The sequence below is a fragment of the Hyperoodon ampullatus genome (genome assembly GCF_949752795.1).
Source record: "Hyperoodon ampullatus genome assembly, chromosome: 6".
Lineage (NCBI taxonomy): Eukaryota > Metazoa > Chordata > Mammalia > Artiodactyla > Ziphiidae > Hyperoodon > Hyperoodon ampullatus.
Window position 1 is genome coordinate 45,740,195 of NC_136919.1, and position 14,081 is coordinate 45,754,275.

The window sequence follows — 14,081 nt, forward strand, 5'->3', positions numbered from 1 at the left end:
CCCCTGTTTGTTAAGATATTTTATGGACTATTGTTGAAGGTTTGACTCTGTCAATTTTTGGACTCTTAATCTGGAAACTGTAGCTATGTTCAATATGATAAAAATTAAACTTCTGAGAGATTGAGAAAAAAATTAGATAGGACTTTCTTAGTCTAATTCACTGCAAAATAGATGAATTTGTCCTAAGTGCCCCACAATGTAGTAGAAACTACATGGGCTTTGGAATCAGACATACTAGATGTGGAATTTGGTTCTGCCACAAAACAGCTGTTTGTGAGCACATCAACCTTTGAATTTATTCCTCAGCTGTAAATTGGGCATAATAATCATACTCACTTCACCTTAGGCTACTGTGAGGATTCTGTCAAATATTTTTAATGTTCTTCACCTTTTTGATTCTCAGTAATCAACACTCCCCCAAATCAGGGCAGGATATTCTTATATGGCTGTGTTTTCAGTGGCTTGAGGCCATTCCTGAGGCTTCACATCTTCTCCCCCATTCCTTTGTGGCCAGAGGGACCCAAGTTAGCCTTTACTCCCATTTGGAGGGGCAGTGGTCTCAAGGGAAATCATGGGCTTATGGCACTTGCGATAACTCATCACTTCCATGTTCCCACACATCAGTCCTGGTCTCCTTTATGACTGCATCGTGGTGGAACAGGCGGATGTGATCATTCATTCTGTGATGCACATTTCTGTCCTACTATGACAGATGGGTATGATGGGACCTTACTTTGGAGCCAAGTTATGCCCTGGGGATTTTAGTCAGGATAAATCCATCAAAGATATTAAAAAGAGGATATGAGATCAAGAAGTAAATTAGCTCTTGAGCTATTGAATGTTCTCCCCCAAGATTAGTATTCCACATTGTTTTCATTGCTCTTGGGTACTTATTCTGTATGATTTAGAGTTTAGGCAGCTTTCCTCATAGAGAGAAAAGACTGCAGTCTACTAACAAAGCTATATGTCTGGTCTCTACTGCTCTCAGCCAACTCTTAGGAGCCAGAGGGCTTTGTTTACTCCTTGCAGAAGTCACCCTGTGGATTTTATTTTCAGGTGATCTTGAAGGGCAGCAAGGAGCGCAGCACTGGGGCCACTGGAGTTAATGCAGACTCCTCCCGCTCTCATGCTATCATCCAAATTCAGATCAAAGATTCAGCCAAGAGGACATTTGGCAGGTGAGCTGGAAATACACAGGGAATCGCATTGTGTGCCTTTCCCTAATGTGACTTTGAAATATGTGTTGTCAACAACAGGACATCCTGCCACTGTGGAGTTCTTTATTTCAGGGATACACGGTAGAGTTATTAACTCTGAAATAAATCATTGTACTAAAGTGCCATCAGTTGATTAACCATGAAGTAATGACCTATTGTTGGTCAACCCTAAGTTATTAAAAGGGACATTGATTGCTTCTAACGTGAAAAACAGTATCAGCAGAGGAGTAGTAGGAAATGCATCTCAGAGAGCTTACAGGCAAAAAAAAGAAAAAAGAAAGAAAGAAAATTAATCCATCCTTCCTGAAAGAAGCCATAAGACAACTGGGTACATTCATTGCCTCTCTGGTGCTATCTTAGCAAACTCTGCCACAATGATGGATGAACCTATCTCACCTCTGAGTAATGAGTCTTCTTTTTTTTTTTGCAGGGAGAAGGGGGTTTGCTGGAAAGCAGCCCATGGAAGTTTCTATTTAATTATCTAAGTGGTCACCTAAGTGATTTGCATTGTGGTCATTTAGCCTTATGGGAAGAATGTTTAATTAATTTCAGTCATACTTTCTCACAAATGATTAAAACCAACAGAAGGGTCTAAGTGAACAGTGCCAGCAGTAACTGACAGATTAGAATCTTGCAATACTTTTGGGAAGCTGACAGTAATATCTTTTACTTTCCTGAGGATGGGTCAGTGTTGATTTCTTCCTGGGGTCACAAAATGCTGGCTGATGTAAAAATAAACCCCAAAGCCCCAAATAAGTCATCCCTGCTGTGTCTTTTCTCTAGGATCTCTTTTATTGACTTGGCTGGCAGTGAAAGAGCAGCAGATGCCAGAGACTCAGATAGACAGACAAAGATGGAAGGTGCAGAAATAAACCAGAGTCTTCTGGCTGTAAGTTGTTCAAAACCTTTAATCTAAAAATCATTCTTGAGAGATTTTGCCCCTCTTTACATGAAGCCAAAGTAGGTGAGGGTGGGGTGGAATAAGGCAGTGGAATTCCAAGGATGGAGACAGAGACGAAGGGTGCCCAGTCAGATTCTCGGCAGTTCTCGACAACTCTTCCTTCTCTCCCTGCCTTCTCTTCCTCTGGTCAATCCCCCTGACAATTAGGAACAGAGAAGTATTTCTGCAGTTGTTTGAATGGTTAACTTAGGTACACTTTCTCCCTCTCATCAAGTCTTAAAATTATTTTTTCAAACATATAATAGTAGAATAAATAGTATAATGATCTCCCAAATACTTGTCCCCCAGCTTCAACATGCGAAAAGTCTAACCAACCCTTTCCTTCCCCTGGTTGGATTATTTGAAAACAAATCCTGTCATCATGTCATTTCTTCCACAAATATTTAATGATGTATTTCAGATATAAGGACTCTTATTTTTTAATATAACATAATACCATGCAGACCTAAAGAAATAATTATTTAATGATACCTGTTATCCAGTAAGTGTTATAATTTTACCAGTTGTCCCACAAATGTCATTTTACAGTTGATTTATTCAAATCAAAATACAAACAAGATCCTCGGATTGCTTTTGGTTGATATTCCTCTTTCATGCCATATCAGTTCTTCCCCTCTCTCTCTCTCTTTTTAATCTTAATGTATTTGTTGAAGAAAACTCAGTCACTTGACTTATGAGATTTCCCACATTCTGGATTAGGCTAACTGCATCCCATGTTGATGTTTAACATGGTACTCTATCCTCTATTTTCTATAAAGTGGTTAAGATTTATATTTGTGCTGTCCAAGATGGGAGCCACTAAGCCACATGTGGCTATTGGGTACTTGAAATGGGGCTAGTCTGAATTGAGATGTACTCTAAGTGTAAATTACACATTGAAGCATGTAAGATATCATTAATGATTCTTCATACTGATTACATGCCAAAATATTATTGGATGTGTCAGATTAACTAAAATATATAATTAAGATTATACATTTAATATAATATACAATTAAGATTATATGTTTAATATAATATATAATTTCATCTGGTTTTATTTCTTTTTATTTTTTTCCTCTCTTTTTTTTATTGGGTTATAGTTGTCTTACAATGTTGTGTTAGTTGCTACTGTACAGCGAAATTAAGTAGAGTTCCCTGTGCTATACAGCAGGTTCTTATTAGTTCTCTATTTTATACATACTAGTTTTCTTTCTTTTTAATATGGTTATATTTCTTTTTAATATGGCTATTATAATAAAATTACATATATGGTTTGTATTTGTGGCTCACATATTTTGATTGGGAAAATGCTGATCTAGAGGCTTGATCAGATTTAAGTTCTGTTTTTTTGGCAAGAATAATTCATGAGTAGTTCTTAGACTTTCTAAAGGAACACATCAGGAGGTCCAGAATGTCTGATTATCTCTTTTTGTGATTTTGAAGTGTTATCAGTCTAATTCCTCCATTACTATGTTTTCCGTCAACCTTTTTCACCTTATGGTTTTAGCAGCCATCAATGAACATTATTACCTTTATCCATTGCTTCATTAGGGATTCCAAAATGGTGATATTCTAATTCTAATATTCCTTCTGTATTTATTAACTGGAAAGAACTTTCCCCCAACTATCTGATTATCCTGAAATATAATTCATACAATGGAGGCAAGATAAATGCTTGATTTTTTGCCTTCACTCACCAGTTTTCAGAATGAGTTGATGTCCTGGTAACCTAAACATGACCATGAGTTTGTTGTTGTTGTTATTTTTTGTTTGTTTTCATATTTTTATAAACATTGTCATCTTTTTTTTTCTTCTTCTTCTTCTTAAATTACACATTTTTGGCCAGTGGGAGTCTTTTCAAATATGTTCCTACTAGTCCCTGGCTTTCTGGTATGACAAGATGTTGTAGGCTCATCTTGTACATTTCTTTCCCCAGGCTTTGAATCAGCCATTTCTTCAACAAGCCTTGGTTTTAGAGGGAAATGGTATTTAGAGTCCATTTAGAGTGCTAGTGGTACTTACTACCACTGTTAGTCCTCGCTTCTAGGCCTTTTTGGTGGACAGAGCTTGGAAATAGGTTTTTTTTTTTTTTCTTTTGGCTGCATTGGGTCTTTGTTGCTGCACGCGGCTTTCTCTAGTTGCGTCGAGCGGGGGCTACTACTCTTCGTTGCGCAGCTGGGCCTCTAGGCACGTGGGCTTCAGTACTTGTGGCTCGTGGGCTCCAGAGTGCAGGCTCAGCAACCGTGGTGCACGGGGTCAGCCGCTCCCTGGCATGTGGGATCCTCCCGGACCAGGGCTCGAACCCGTGTCCCCTGCATTGGCAGGCGGATTCCTAACCACTGTGCCACCAGGGAAGCCCTATATTTTTTTTTTAAAGGTAAAAGTATATCAGGGACTCGTACTAATAAATTAATTCAAAATTAAGACTGCAGGATTTTTGCTTAACTTTTTAAGATTTGTATTTCTCTCCCTTTTCTCTTATGCTAAAATTCTTAGTTCCTAACAACATTAATATAATTTATTTGCTCTACTTCAATATATATGTATACCCAAATCATGTTACTATTACTCATAATATGATTACTGAATTCAGATTAAGATTTCTTTGCAGTTTCCTTTTTACCCTTAAATTGTATCCCACTAGGGATGTACAGTCATAATACTGTGTTGCAAAGTCACTTGAAATAATTCTTCTCTGTGTGTTTAAGCTTACGAATTTTGTATTGAGTTAAAGTTATAAAATAAGCCACATTCAGAAAAGTCTAGTGTTCAACCCTGTCCTCTCAATCCTGTTACCTCCCTCCCCTTAGATAATGATTTTCTACCAATATATATGTTTGTATTCACCCCTTTCTCAGGAGGAAAAAAAATAAGGGTAGCATACTGTAAGCACTTTACTTTTTTCACTTAACAGTATCCTGGAGCTCACTCCATGGCTGTGTACAGAGACCCTCATTCCTTCTTATAGATGCATAGTCCTGTCTTGTGCCCCTCCACAGTATTTAAGTCCTTTTGATCAGAACTGAAATCTCCAGCTAGACACATTATTTCCAGGCCTCATGAGGGATAAATTGGGAGGCTGAGAGAAGTGAGAGAATCAGCGTCTTTTTATTATTGTTTAAATTTTTTGAATAATTTTAGATTTTAAAAAAGTTACAGTCCGGGAAGATCCCACATGCCGCGGAGCCGCTGGGCCCGTGAGCCATGGCCGCTGAGCCTGCGTGTCCGGAGCCTGTGCTCCGCAACGGGAGAGGCCACAGCAGTGAGAGGCCCGTGTACCGCAAAAAAAACAAAACAAACAAACAAACAAAAAAAGTTACAGAAATAAACATGTAGCATTCCTTCACCCAGCCTTCCTAATGTTAACATCTTACATAACTATAGTCATCTAAATCAGGAAATGAACATTGATATAATACTATTAACTATCTACAGACCTTGTTTGAATTTCATCAATAGTCCCACTAATGTTCTTTTTCGGGTCCAGGATAACATTTAGTTATCATGGGTCTGTAGTCTCCTCAGTTTTTGTCAATTTTGACCTTAACACCTTTGAAGAATGCTGGCCAGTTATTTTGCAGAATATCTCTGAATTTGGGTTTGTGTAATGTTTTCTCATTATTAGATTGAGATAATGAATTTTTAGCAAGAATACCACAGAAGTTGTACGCTTCTCAGTGTATCGTACCAGTCAATATGTCTTATTACTGGTGATGTTAAACTTGATCACTGAGTTAAGGTGGTTTGTGCTAGGTTACTCCACTGTAAAGTTATGATTATTCCCTTTGTAATAAGTATCTTATGGAGAGATACTTTGAAACTATGCAAATATCCTGTTTACATCACACTTTTGCTGCCTAATTTTAGTATCCATTGATGATTCTTACCTGCAACAATTATTACTGTGGTGTTTACCTGATGGGATTTTCTATGTTCATCATTCTACATTAATTAGTTAGAATGCTACTGTAAAAAAAGAGCTGTTTTTTCTCTTTAATTTATTTATTTGGTTATTTAGTTATAATAGTAAATGGATATTTCTTTTATTTGCTAAATTAGAATCCATTTCTATCATTATTTATTTTCTTGCTCAAATTATCCCAGATGGCCATTGGGAGTTCTTTCAAGTTGGTTTCTGTATCCTTTTGACATGCCCCCATCATTTTTTGAGCAGCTCCTTGTCTTTTGGCACTATAAGGTGTCACACACTCTTCCCTGCCCTAGCCCTGGAATCAACCATTTCTCCAAGGAGCCCCAGAACCAATATATTTGAGCACGTACTATATGCTAGTCAGTTTACTCTTCACAACAAAGCAGGTTCTCTTATTCCCACTTTATAGATCAGGATTCTGAAGCTCAGGTTAAGTGAATTGGCCAAGGGTCCACAGCCTCTAGCTAGAAATCTTTGATTCTCATATTTAAATTTATGGTCCAGGAATTAACCAAGAAACCTAAGAAATACCTGTGAAGTTGGAGAACCCTCTGGGGCTTGACTGTGTCTATCTCACATGGGCGATAGCATGTAAAGGGGCCTGAGAACAAGCCTTATAGAATAGGATCAAAATCTTGTGCTTTGATGGGCTTCCCTGGTGGCGCAGTGGTTGAGAGTCTGCCTGCCGATGCAGGGGACATGGGTTCGTGCCCTGGTCTGGGAAGATCCCACATGCCGCGGAGCGGCTGGGCCTGTGTGCCATGGCCGCTGAGCCTGCGCGTCCGGAGCCTGTGCTCCACAACGGGAGAGGCCACAGCAGTGAGAGGCCCACGTACCGAAAAAAAAATAAAAAATAAAATCTTGTGCTTTGTGAGGTGCACAAAGGTGCCCCTTTTTCTTTCCTGGGTATTTCCCTTGGTTTTCCCTTAGAGTTTAGTAAAGTCTACTTTCCATTCTGATTCAAGGCTAAGGGGACCCAAAGGCTCATAGAGATTGATAGCCACACTTGGATTTGAGTACATAAGGGGCAGGTGTAACTCAGGGACCAGGTTTGGGTACCTGCTCGTCCCTTCTAGAGAATATTCCCAGTGCTAAAGTTTGGGGATATTGGACTGATTTGTAATAAAAGAGGAAATTCCCTTATACCTTCTTATAACCTGGCAGCTTCTTAGATAGAGAGGGGTTAGTTGTGGGCATCTGTAGCTGCTGCCAAGAACAGCCACAGCAGACTCTCAAAGCTAATTACCTGTTCTTGGTGAACTCCCAGAACTGGCACTGCCAAGGGATTCCTTCCATTCTTTTCTCTCCCTTTCTTCTCATTTACTGCCACTTAGCGGAGATGCAGGACTCAGAAATAGAAGACCTCTCCTCCCTGATCCTGTCCCCCCAACCCCTGCTCTTTCTGATGGGCATGTCGCCCCTAGAGATCTACATATGCAGGTTTCTGCTGGTACTAGTGATGTCCAATGAGCACTTCTTTGAGGGGCTCTGCCCAGGAGCAAGTGACATGCCCTTGCCTTTGGGCCACAGCCCCCCATTTATTTATTTATTTATTTGTTTATTTATTTATTTATTTAATACTGACTTTTTTTTTTTTTTTTTTTTTTTTTTGGTGGTACGCGGGCCTCTCACCACTGTGGTCTCTCCCACTGTGGAGCACAGGCTCCGGACGCGCAGGCCCAGCGGCCATGGCTCACAGGTCCAGCCACTCTGCGGCATGTGGGATCTTCCCAGATCGGGGCACGAACCCGTGTCCCCTGCATCAGCAGGCGGACTCTCAACCACTGCGCCACCAGGGAAGCCCCCCCACACCTTTTTTTTAAATGAGGAGGTAGACCTAGATGATTTCTCAGTTCCTTCCCAGCTCTGACTCTAGAATTTCTCCTGTCCCATCCAGACAACTTGAATCTGCACTTGAGTCCATAGCTATAGGTGTGCATGTGTGAGCAGGGAGGCAGGGGAGTAGTATAGTACTTTTCTATTTAAGTGCATCTTGTAGTTGGGAAGAGTGTGACAAGAGGAGAGAAAGGGAGCTGGCAAGCCAGAACTGCCACCACATAAGCTGGACTCTGGGACCTGTGGGAATGTCCCTGGGTTTGTCTGTTCTACGCTATCAGGGCTAATCCTAGGATCACAGCCTTTAAATTGGGGGACCCTTAACTAGGCACAGCTAGCACAGGATGATGTTTCCCAGTCTAGCTTGATTTTTCTTGTTGAACGAGAAACTACCACAGCATTTTGACTTCCTTTGGGGAATTGCATGACTGTGATTTACTTAAGAAAAACATGATCTGTTATTCTCACTTTGCATGTGATATTTGATGTGCTTCTTATTCTGCCACTTTGCAGCTGAAGGAATGTATCCGTGCACTGGATCAGGAACACACTCACACTCCCTTCAGGCAAAGCAAATTAACTCAGGTAAAGTTATATATGAGCTTTGAGTTCTGGTTCACTCATGTGTTCCTTCTTCCATTCATTTATTCCTTCAGCAGAGCATCCACAGCCAGCAAGGCGTGATGCTCCCTGGAGTGAGGGAGGGCGGAGGGGGGAGGGGCAGAGAGAGGAGGGGGAGGAGTCATGTTCCTTCCAGGAGCTCTCAGTCTTGGAGAAGAAAGGGGCATCCTCAGGCAGAGATACCTGCAGTACAAAGCAGCCAGGCTCCCTGTGGGGCAGCAGTGGTCACCATCCAACAGCTTTCTGCTTATTTCTAATGTAAAGAAACCTTGTTGATTTAGTGGAGTCTCTGAGCCTTTGAAGGGGATGGTAGTGCAGCTGTACTTGGTACTTTCTTAGTTGTAAGACTTAGACCAGTGTTTCAAGACGAAAAATCATAGCTGCAGTTAAAAAGAATGAGATAGATTTTTGACATGTCCTGACAGGAAAGATGACCAAGATCTATAGTTTAAAGATATGAAATGAGAAGAAAAAACTACACAGAAATTATGCATATGTTAGCTGATTATTTTGAGTGGTAGAACCATAGGTAATTCTTTTCTTCCATTTCTCTGTCACGAAAGTGTGCTTCTTTATTAATGGGAGACGCCAATAAGTGCGCATCTGTAATAGCTGCGGAAGAGTGGCCCACGGAGGGGTCTGCCTAGGTACAAACAGCTGTGAAGACAGTTATGGGCACCCCTGGTTCCCTTCTGCACCAAATCCTGTGCACAGGAGGGACAGACTAGGTAGAAGGCAGTCTAGGTGAGGATCTTTGTATTCTGGGAGAGGTTTTCACCCTGTGCAGCTAGACCGGCAGCCCCACAGGACCTGGGGCAGAACCTATAATAACATAGCTCCTTACTAGTCAGAATTGGGTTAGATTGTTTCTTCTCAAACATGATTTCAACCAGGGATCCAGGAAACCCTTCTTATAGGTGGTTGTCCTGATTCTGACATTGGTTTTGTTATTTTTCGAAACATGTCCTCCATCCCCAGAAATTGTGTCCTATTTAATTAAAAAAATAATTCCACACATGGATCCACTTACAGAATAATATACCTTTTTCACTCAAACATAAGTTTTAGATCTTTCCAGGTACCTAAGTACATATATACATAATTATCTTTTATGGTTGTATGCAGTTTACAATTACTTAGTTTGTTACCTGTTTATAGACTTGTAGATTTTCCAAATTTTACTATTATAATAAGGTAATGAATATCCTGTGTATACTTTTTTGGGGGGGAATCAATTGAGCAATTATTATCTCTTTAGGATAAAGTCCTGGAAGTGTGATTGCCAAACCAAGAGTGTGAACATTTTTTACCAAATTTTTACCATATTGCCAAACTGCCCTCCCAAAGGCATGTACCAATTCATGCTACGTGGTATACGGGCAGTGTAGCAGTGTACAAGAGCGCCCTTTCCCTAGACCCTCACCAGAGCAGGGTAGTACGAGTCTTAATCTTATAGGTGCAAAAATTTTGGTTTTTTATAATGGTTTGTTTGCATTTCTTTGATTAGTGGTGAAGTGAGTACCTTTTCTTTTGTTTATTGACTGTTTATGTTTCTCCTTTTGTGAATTACCTTTTTGTAGAAGGGGGTGAGGGTGACTGTGGCCCAGTGTCCTGCACACAGTAAGTAGTCAGTAGGCCCTTGGTTAGTTGACTTCATTGACCTGCCTTCTGTTTCAAACAGGTTCTGAAGGACTCTTTCATTGGCAGTGCCAAAACCTGCATGATCGCCAACATCTCGCCAAGCCATGTGGCCACCGAGCACACTCTGAATACCTTGCGCTATGCTGACCGGTGAGTCCCCCTCAGGTGGCAGGTCGTGTGTGTATGTGTGTGTGATACACACACAAGGATCTGACCTTGAGCTCCGCAAGCCTGTTCTTGGGGCAGTAATCCTACTGCCAGGGGAATGTGCAATTGGTCATTTGGAGAATGTGACCTAGGAGGCCCTGCCATTTTACAAGTGTGAATGTGACAAGAGGAAGGTGACACGCTGCCTTGTTTAGGAGACAACTCCATCAGTGGCTTCCCCCCCACCCCCGGCCACGCTGCACGGTATGTGGGATCTTAGTTCCCCAACCAGGGATCAAACCCACATCCCCTGCATTGGAAGCGTAGAGTCTTAACCACTGGACTGCCAGGGAATTCCCCATCAGTGGCGTTTAAATGGCTAGCGGAAGATGAAATATTTTTCCAGAGTGGAAGGCTTAGTGAGGTTTTCTTCCTGCTAGCCTCAGCTCTAATTATTAGGGATAGAATACCTATTACTTGTCAAGGCAGAAGTACTCAGAGCTGTGTAGGTCCAGAAGAGACCAACCTTGTGTTATGGAAGGAGAAACTGAGGCCCAGAAAAGGGTGGAAACTTTAATAGGGCTCACTGGGAGTTGGTGTCAGAACTAGCACCTCTTACTGCCAGATCAGGGCTCTAGTGACTTTGGTATCTGCCAGGGTCCCTCCCATCTCTTACCCTGGGGTCAAGTGTCTCCTGCACATGTGAAAATGCTCTCATTACCATTCTTTCCTCTGGCTGCTTTGCTGCTGGTCCTGTCTTACAACACCTCCTCTTCAGTCTCCCAAGAATCCATCTCCAAAGTTAACAAACTATTTGAGGGGAACCTGTTTGTTTTTTTTTTTAATTACTGTTGAAGAATCTTTAGTATCCATGGCATTTTATGAAACTCATTGGGAAGGAAAGATAAGCTACCATCTAAGTTCCGTGAGAACAGGAACCTTATCTTTTTCTCCACTGTATCTCTCCTGCCCAGACAGTACTTGGTACCTAGTAGATGTGTAATAAATATTTGTGAATGAAAGGAGGAGCTCCTCCTGGGCTTGGGGGCTTGAGTGAGGTTCTCTGTGTACCTTATCTCATTTAAATAGGAGAGATCATTTACAAAGTGGCTACCAGAGTGGACTCTGGAGTTAGACTATCTGGGCCAATACCCTGCCTCTGCCACTAGCTAGCTGAATGGTCTTGGACAAATTGCCAATTTCTCTGGGCCCCAATTTCCTTAATGTGAACAGGGATAATGATAGCACCTATCTCATATAACAGTTATGTGGAATCACTGATGCGATATGTTTGAAGGGCTTAGCACCACACCTGGCAAATAGTGAGCACTCATTATATGTTAACTTTAACAATAGGAATATTACAGGCATACTGTAGAGATATTGCAGGTTTGGTTCCAGACCACCACGACAGATCAAAGATCACAGTAAAGTGATTTTTTAAAAAATATATACATACCTTAATTTAAAAATAATGCTGTTGGAAAAATGGCACCAATAGACTTGCTCTATGCAGGGTTGCTACCAACCTTCAATTTGTTAAAAAAAAATGCACTATCCACAAAGCAAAGCACAATAAAATGAAGTATGCCTATAATATGTCCCCCAAATAAGTTTCCTCGAGGGGGGTTTCTTTTTTTTTTTTTTTTTTGTGGTACGCGGGCCTCTCACTGCTGTGGCCTCTCCCGTTGCGGAGCACAGGCTCCGGACGCGCAGGCCCAGCGACCATGGCTCACAGGCCCAGCCGCTCCGCGGCATGTGGGATCGTCCTGGACCAGAGCACAAACCTGCGTCCCCTGCATCGGCAGGCGGACTCTCAACCACTGCGCCACCAGGGAAGCCCATAGAGGAGGTTTTCTTGTTGCATGGTTTCCTAATGCCAGCACCCTAGCACTACTAGAAGACAATGAAGACTGAGATCAGATAGAAGACATGGGATGATCCAAAATTGTTCCCCCAAAACCAGTATGGCTTCAAGTTCTTTCCCCCCACGTATCCATTACCCAGCTTCAACAATTATTAACCCTGAGTCAATCTTGTTTCATAACCCCATTCACTCCCCAAATCACAGACATATCAAGTACTTGAAGTAAGAACATCATTAAGGAACAGAGAACAAGACTTTCCTCTCAGCGCCTCAGTAAAGGAGGACGAAAGTAACCCTTTCTCAGAGGGGATGTATTGAGTACGATTGAGAAATTATTTGAAGTAATTTTGGTTAAAAAATAGAATAAGTATAATAGAAATAATCTCTTCCATTTAAAGCAGTCTGACAAATTATTGAAAATAAATATGAAAGTTATTTATTTTATGTGTTTAAATTAATTGTTGGTAACAATCCATACACACACAGGATGAGGATGATTTTATTGCTTATTTAAAATTTTCCCCTGATTTAAAATTTTCATCTCTGCACATACTAGAAGAACGTTGCTAAATAGTCCAAAAATAAAGTTCCAGCTGGACCCCTAACAGGTGTATCAGAAGAGAACTCAGTAACAGGAGTGATTTTGGTAAAAGGTAGAGTACAGGGCTTCCCTGGTGGTACAGTGGTTGAGAGTCTGTCTGCCGATGCAGGGGACACGGGTTTGTGCCCCGGTCAGGGAAGATCCCACATGCCGCGGGGTGGCTGGGCCCGTGAGCCATGGCCGCTGAGCCTGCGCGTCCGGAGCCTGTGCTCTGCAACGGGAGAGGCCACAGCAGTGAGAGGCCCACGTACCGCAAAAAAAAAAAAAAAAAAAAAAAAAAATGTAGAGTACACTGGAAGCCTTTAGCATCAATGACCAAATTACCTGTAAGATTTCTTCCGGCACCCTCAGGTTTCTAGAATTATTTACTATGACTGCTAGGAGGAAATTTTGGTGTCTCTTTTTTTTTTTTTTGTGGTATGCGGACCTCTCACTGTTGTGACCTCTCCTGTTGCGGAGCACAGGCTCTGGACGCGCAGGCTCAGCGGCCATGGCTCACGGGCCCAGCCGCTCCACGGCACATGGGATCCTCCCAGACCGGGGCACGAACCCGCGCCCCTTGCATCGGCAGGCGGACTCCCAACCACTGTGCCACCAGGGAAGCCTGGTGTTTCTCTTTTAACAAAACTAATAGCTCAGATTTTTATAACAGGAAGTAATTTGGAACCATCTAGACTTGGTGTGGGACCTCTCAACCCATTCCGTGGATGTATGCCCTACTGCAATACCTCAGCAAAGGCCCAAGGACACAATTCATGTGTCTTTAGTCACATCCTATGTCTCTTTGCTTACTGTGTTATCTGCTTGACTTGCCTCTCAGACCTAAAAGGAAGATTTAAGTCAAGTCTCAGTGTCAGGTTTACTATCTTGGTTTTCAGTAATGGCCAGAGGAGTCATTTGGCTACTGTTGAGTGGATTAAAATCAAAACAATGGAAAAGACATTTTCTGGGAGCTCCCAGACAGAAGTACTGCTCCCACCTAGGGGATTTCCACAGAGAATCTATAAACAAACCACTGGAGAGTCACATTTTACTTGATGTCTCCTTGTAAATCCAAATTCTTACACTGTTTGTATTTTGTTTTAGGTATCACAGAGTGAGAGACTCTGATCTTGGCAACTGAATCCTAGCAGAGACTTAATTCTGGATTTTTCCATGCTCTCTAAAATTCCCTTGTAAAATAGAGCATGGTTCTCCATTTCTGTATCTAGGGTGCGATTTTGCCTCCTAGGGGACATTTGGCAATGTCTGGAGACAATTTTGATTGTTGTGACTGG

At 41.7% G+C, this 14,081-nt stretch overlaps 1 protein-coding gene across 1 annotated transcript in view; it reads left to right on the plus strand.

The window, feature by feature from the left end:
* Positions 1-14,081, plus strand: part of KIF24 (kinesin family member 24) — a gene marked incomplete at its 3' end in the record, with an annotated part of 42,100 nt that overhangs the window by 22,778 nt on the left and 5,241 nt on the right. The window contains exons 6-9 of the mRNA XM_079705922.1: positions 1,057-1,178; positions 2,001-2,106; positions 8,441-8,512; positions 10,230-10,339. Of these exons, the coding sequence (XP_079562048.1) occupies positions 1,057-1,178; positions 2,001-2,106; positions 8,441-8,512; positions 10,230-10,339 (410 nt within the window). The remainder of the gene's footprint in view (positions 1-1,056; positions 1,179-2,000; positions 2,107-8,440; positions 8,513-10,229; positions 10,340-14,081) is intronic.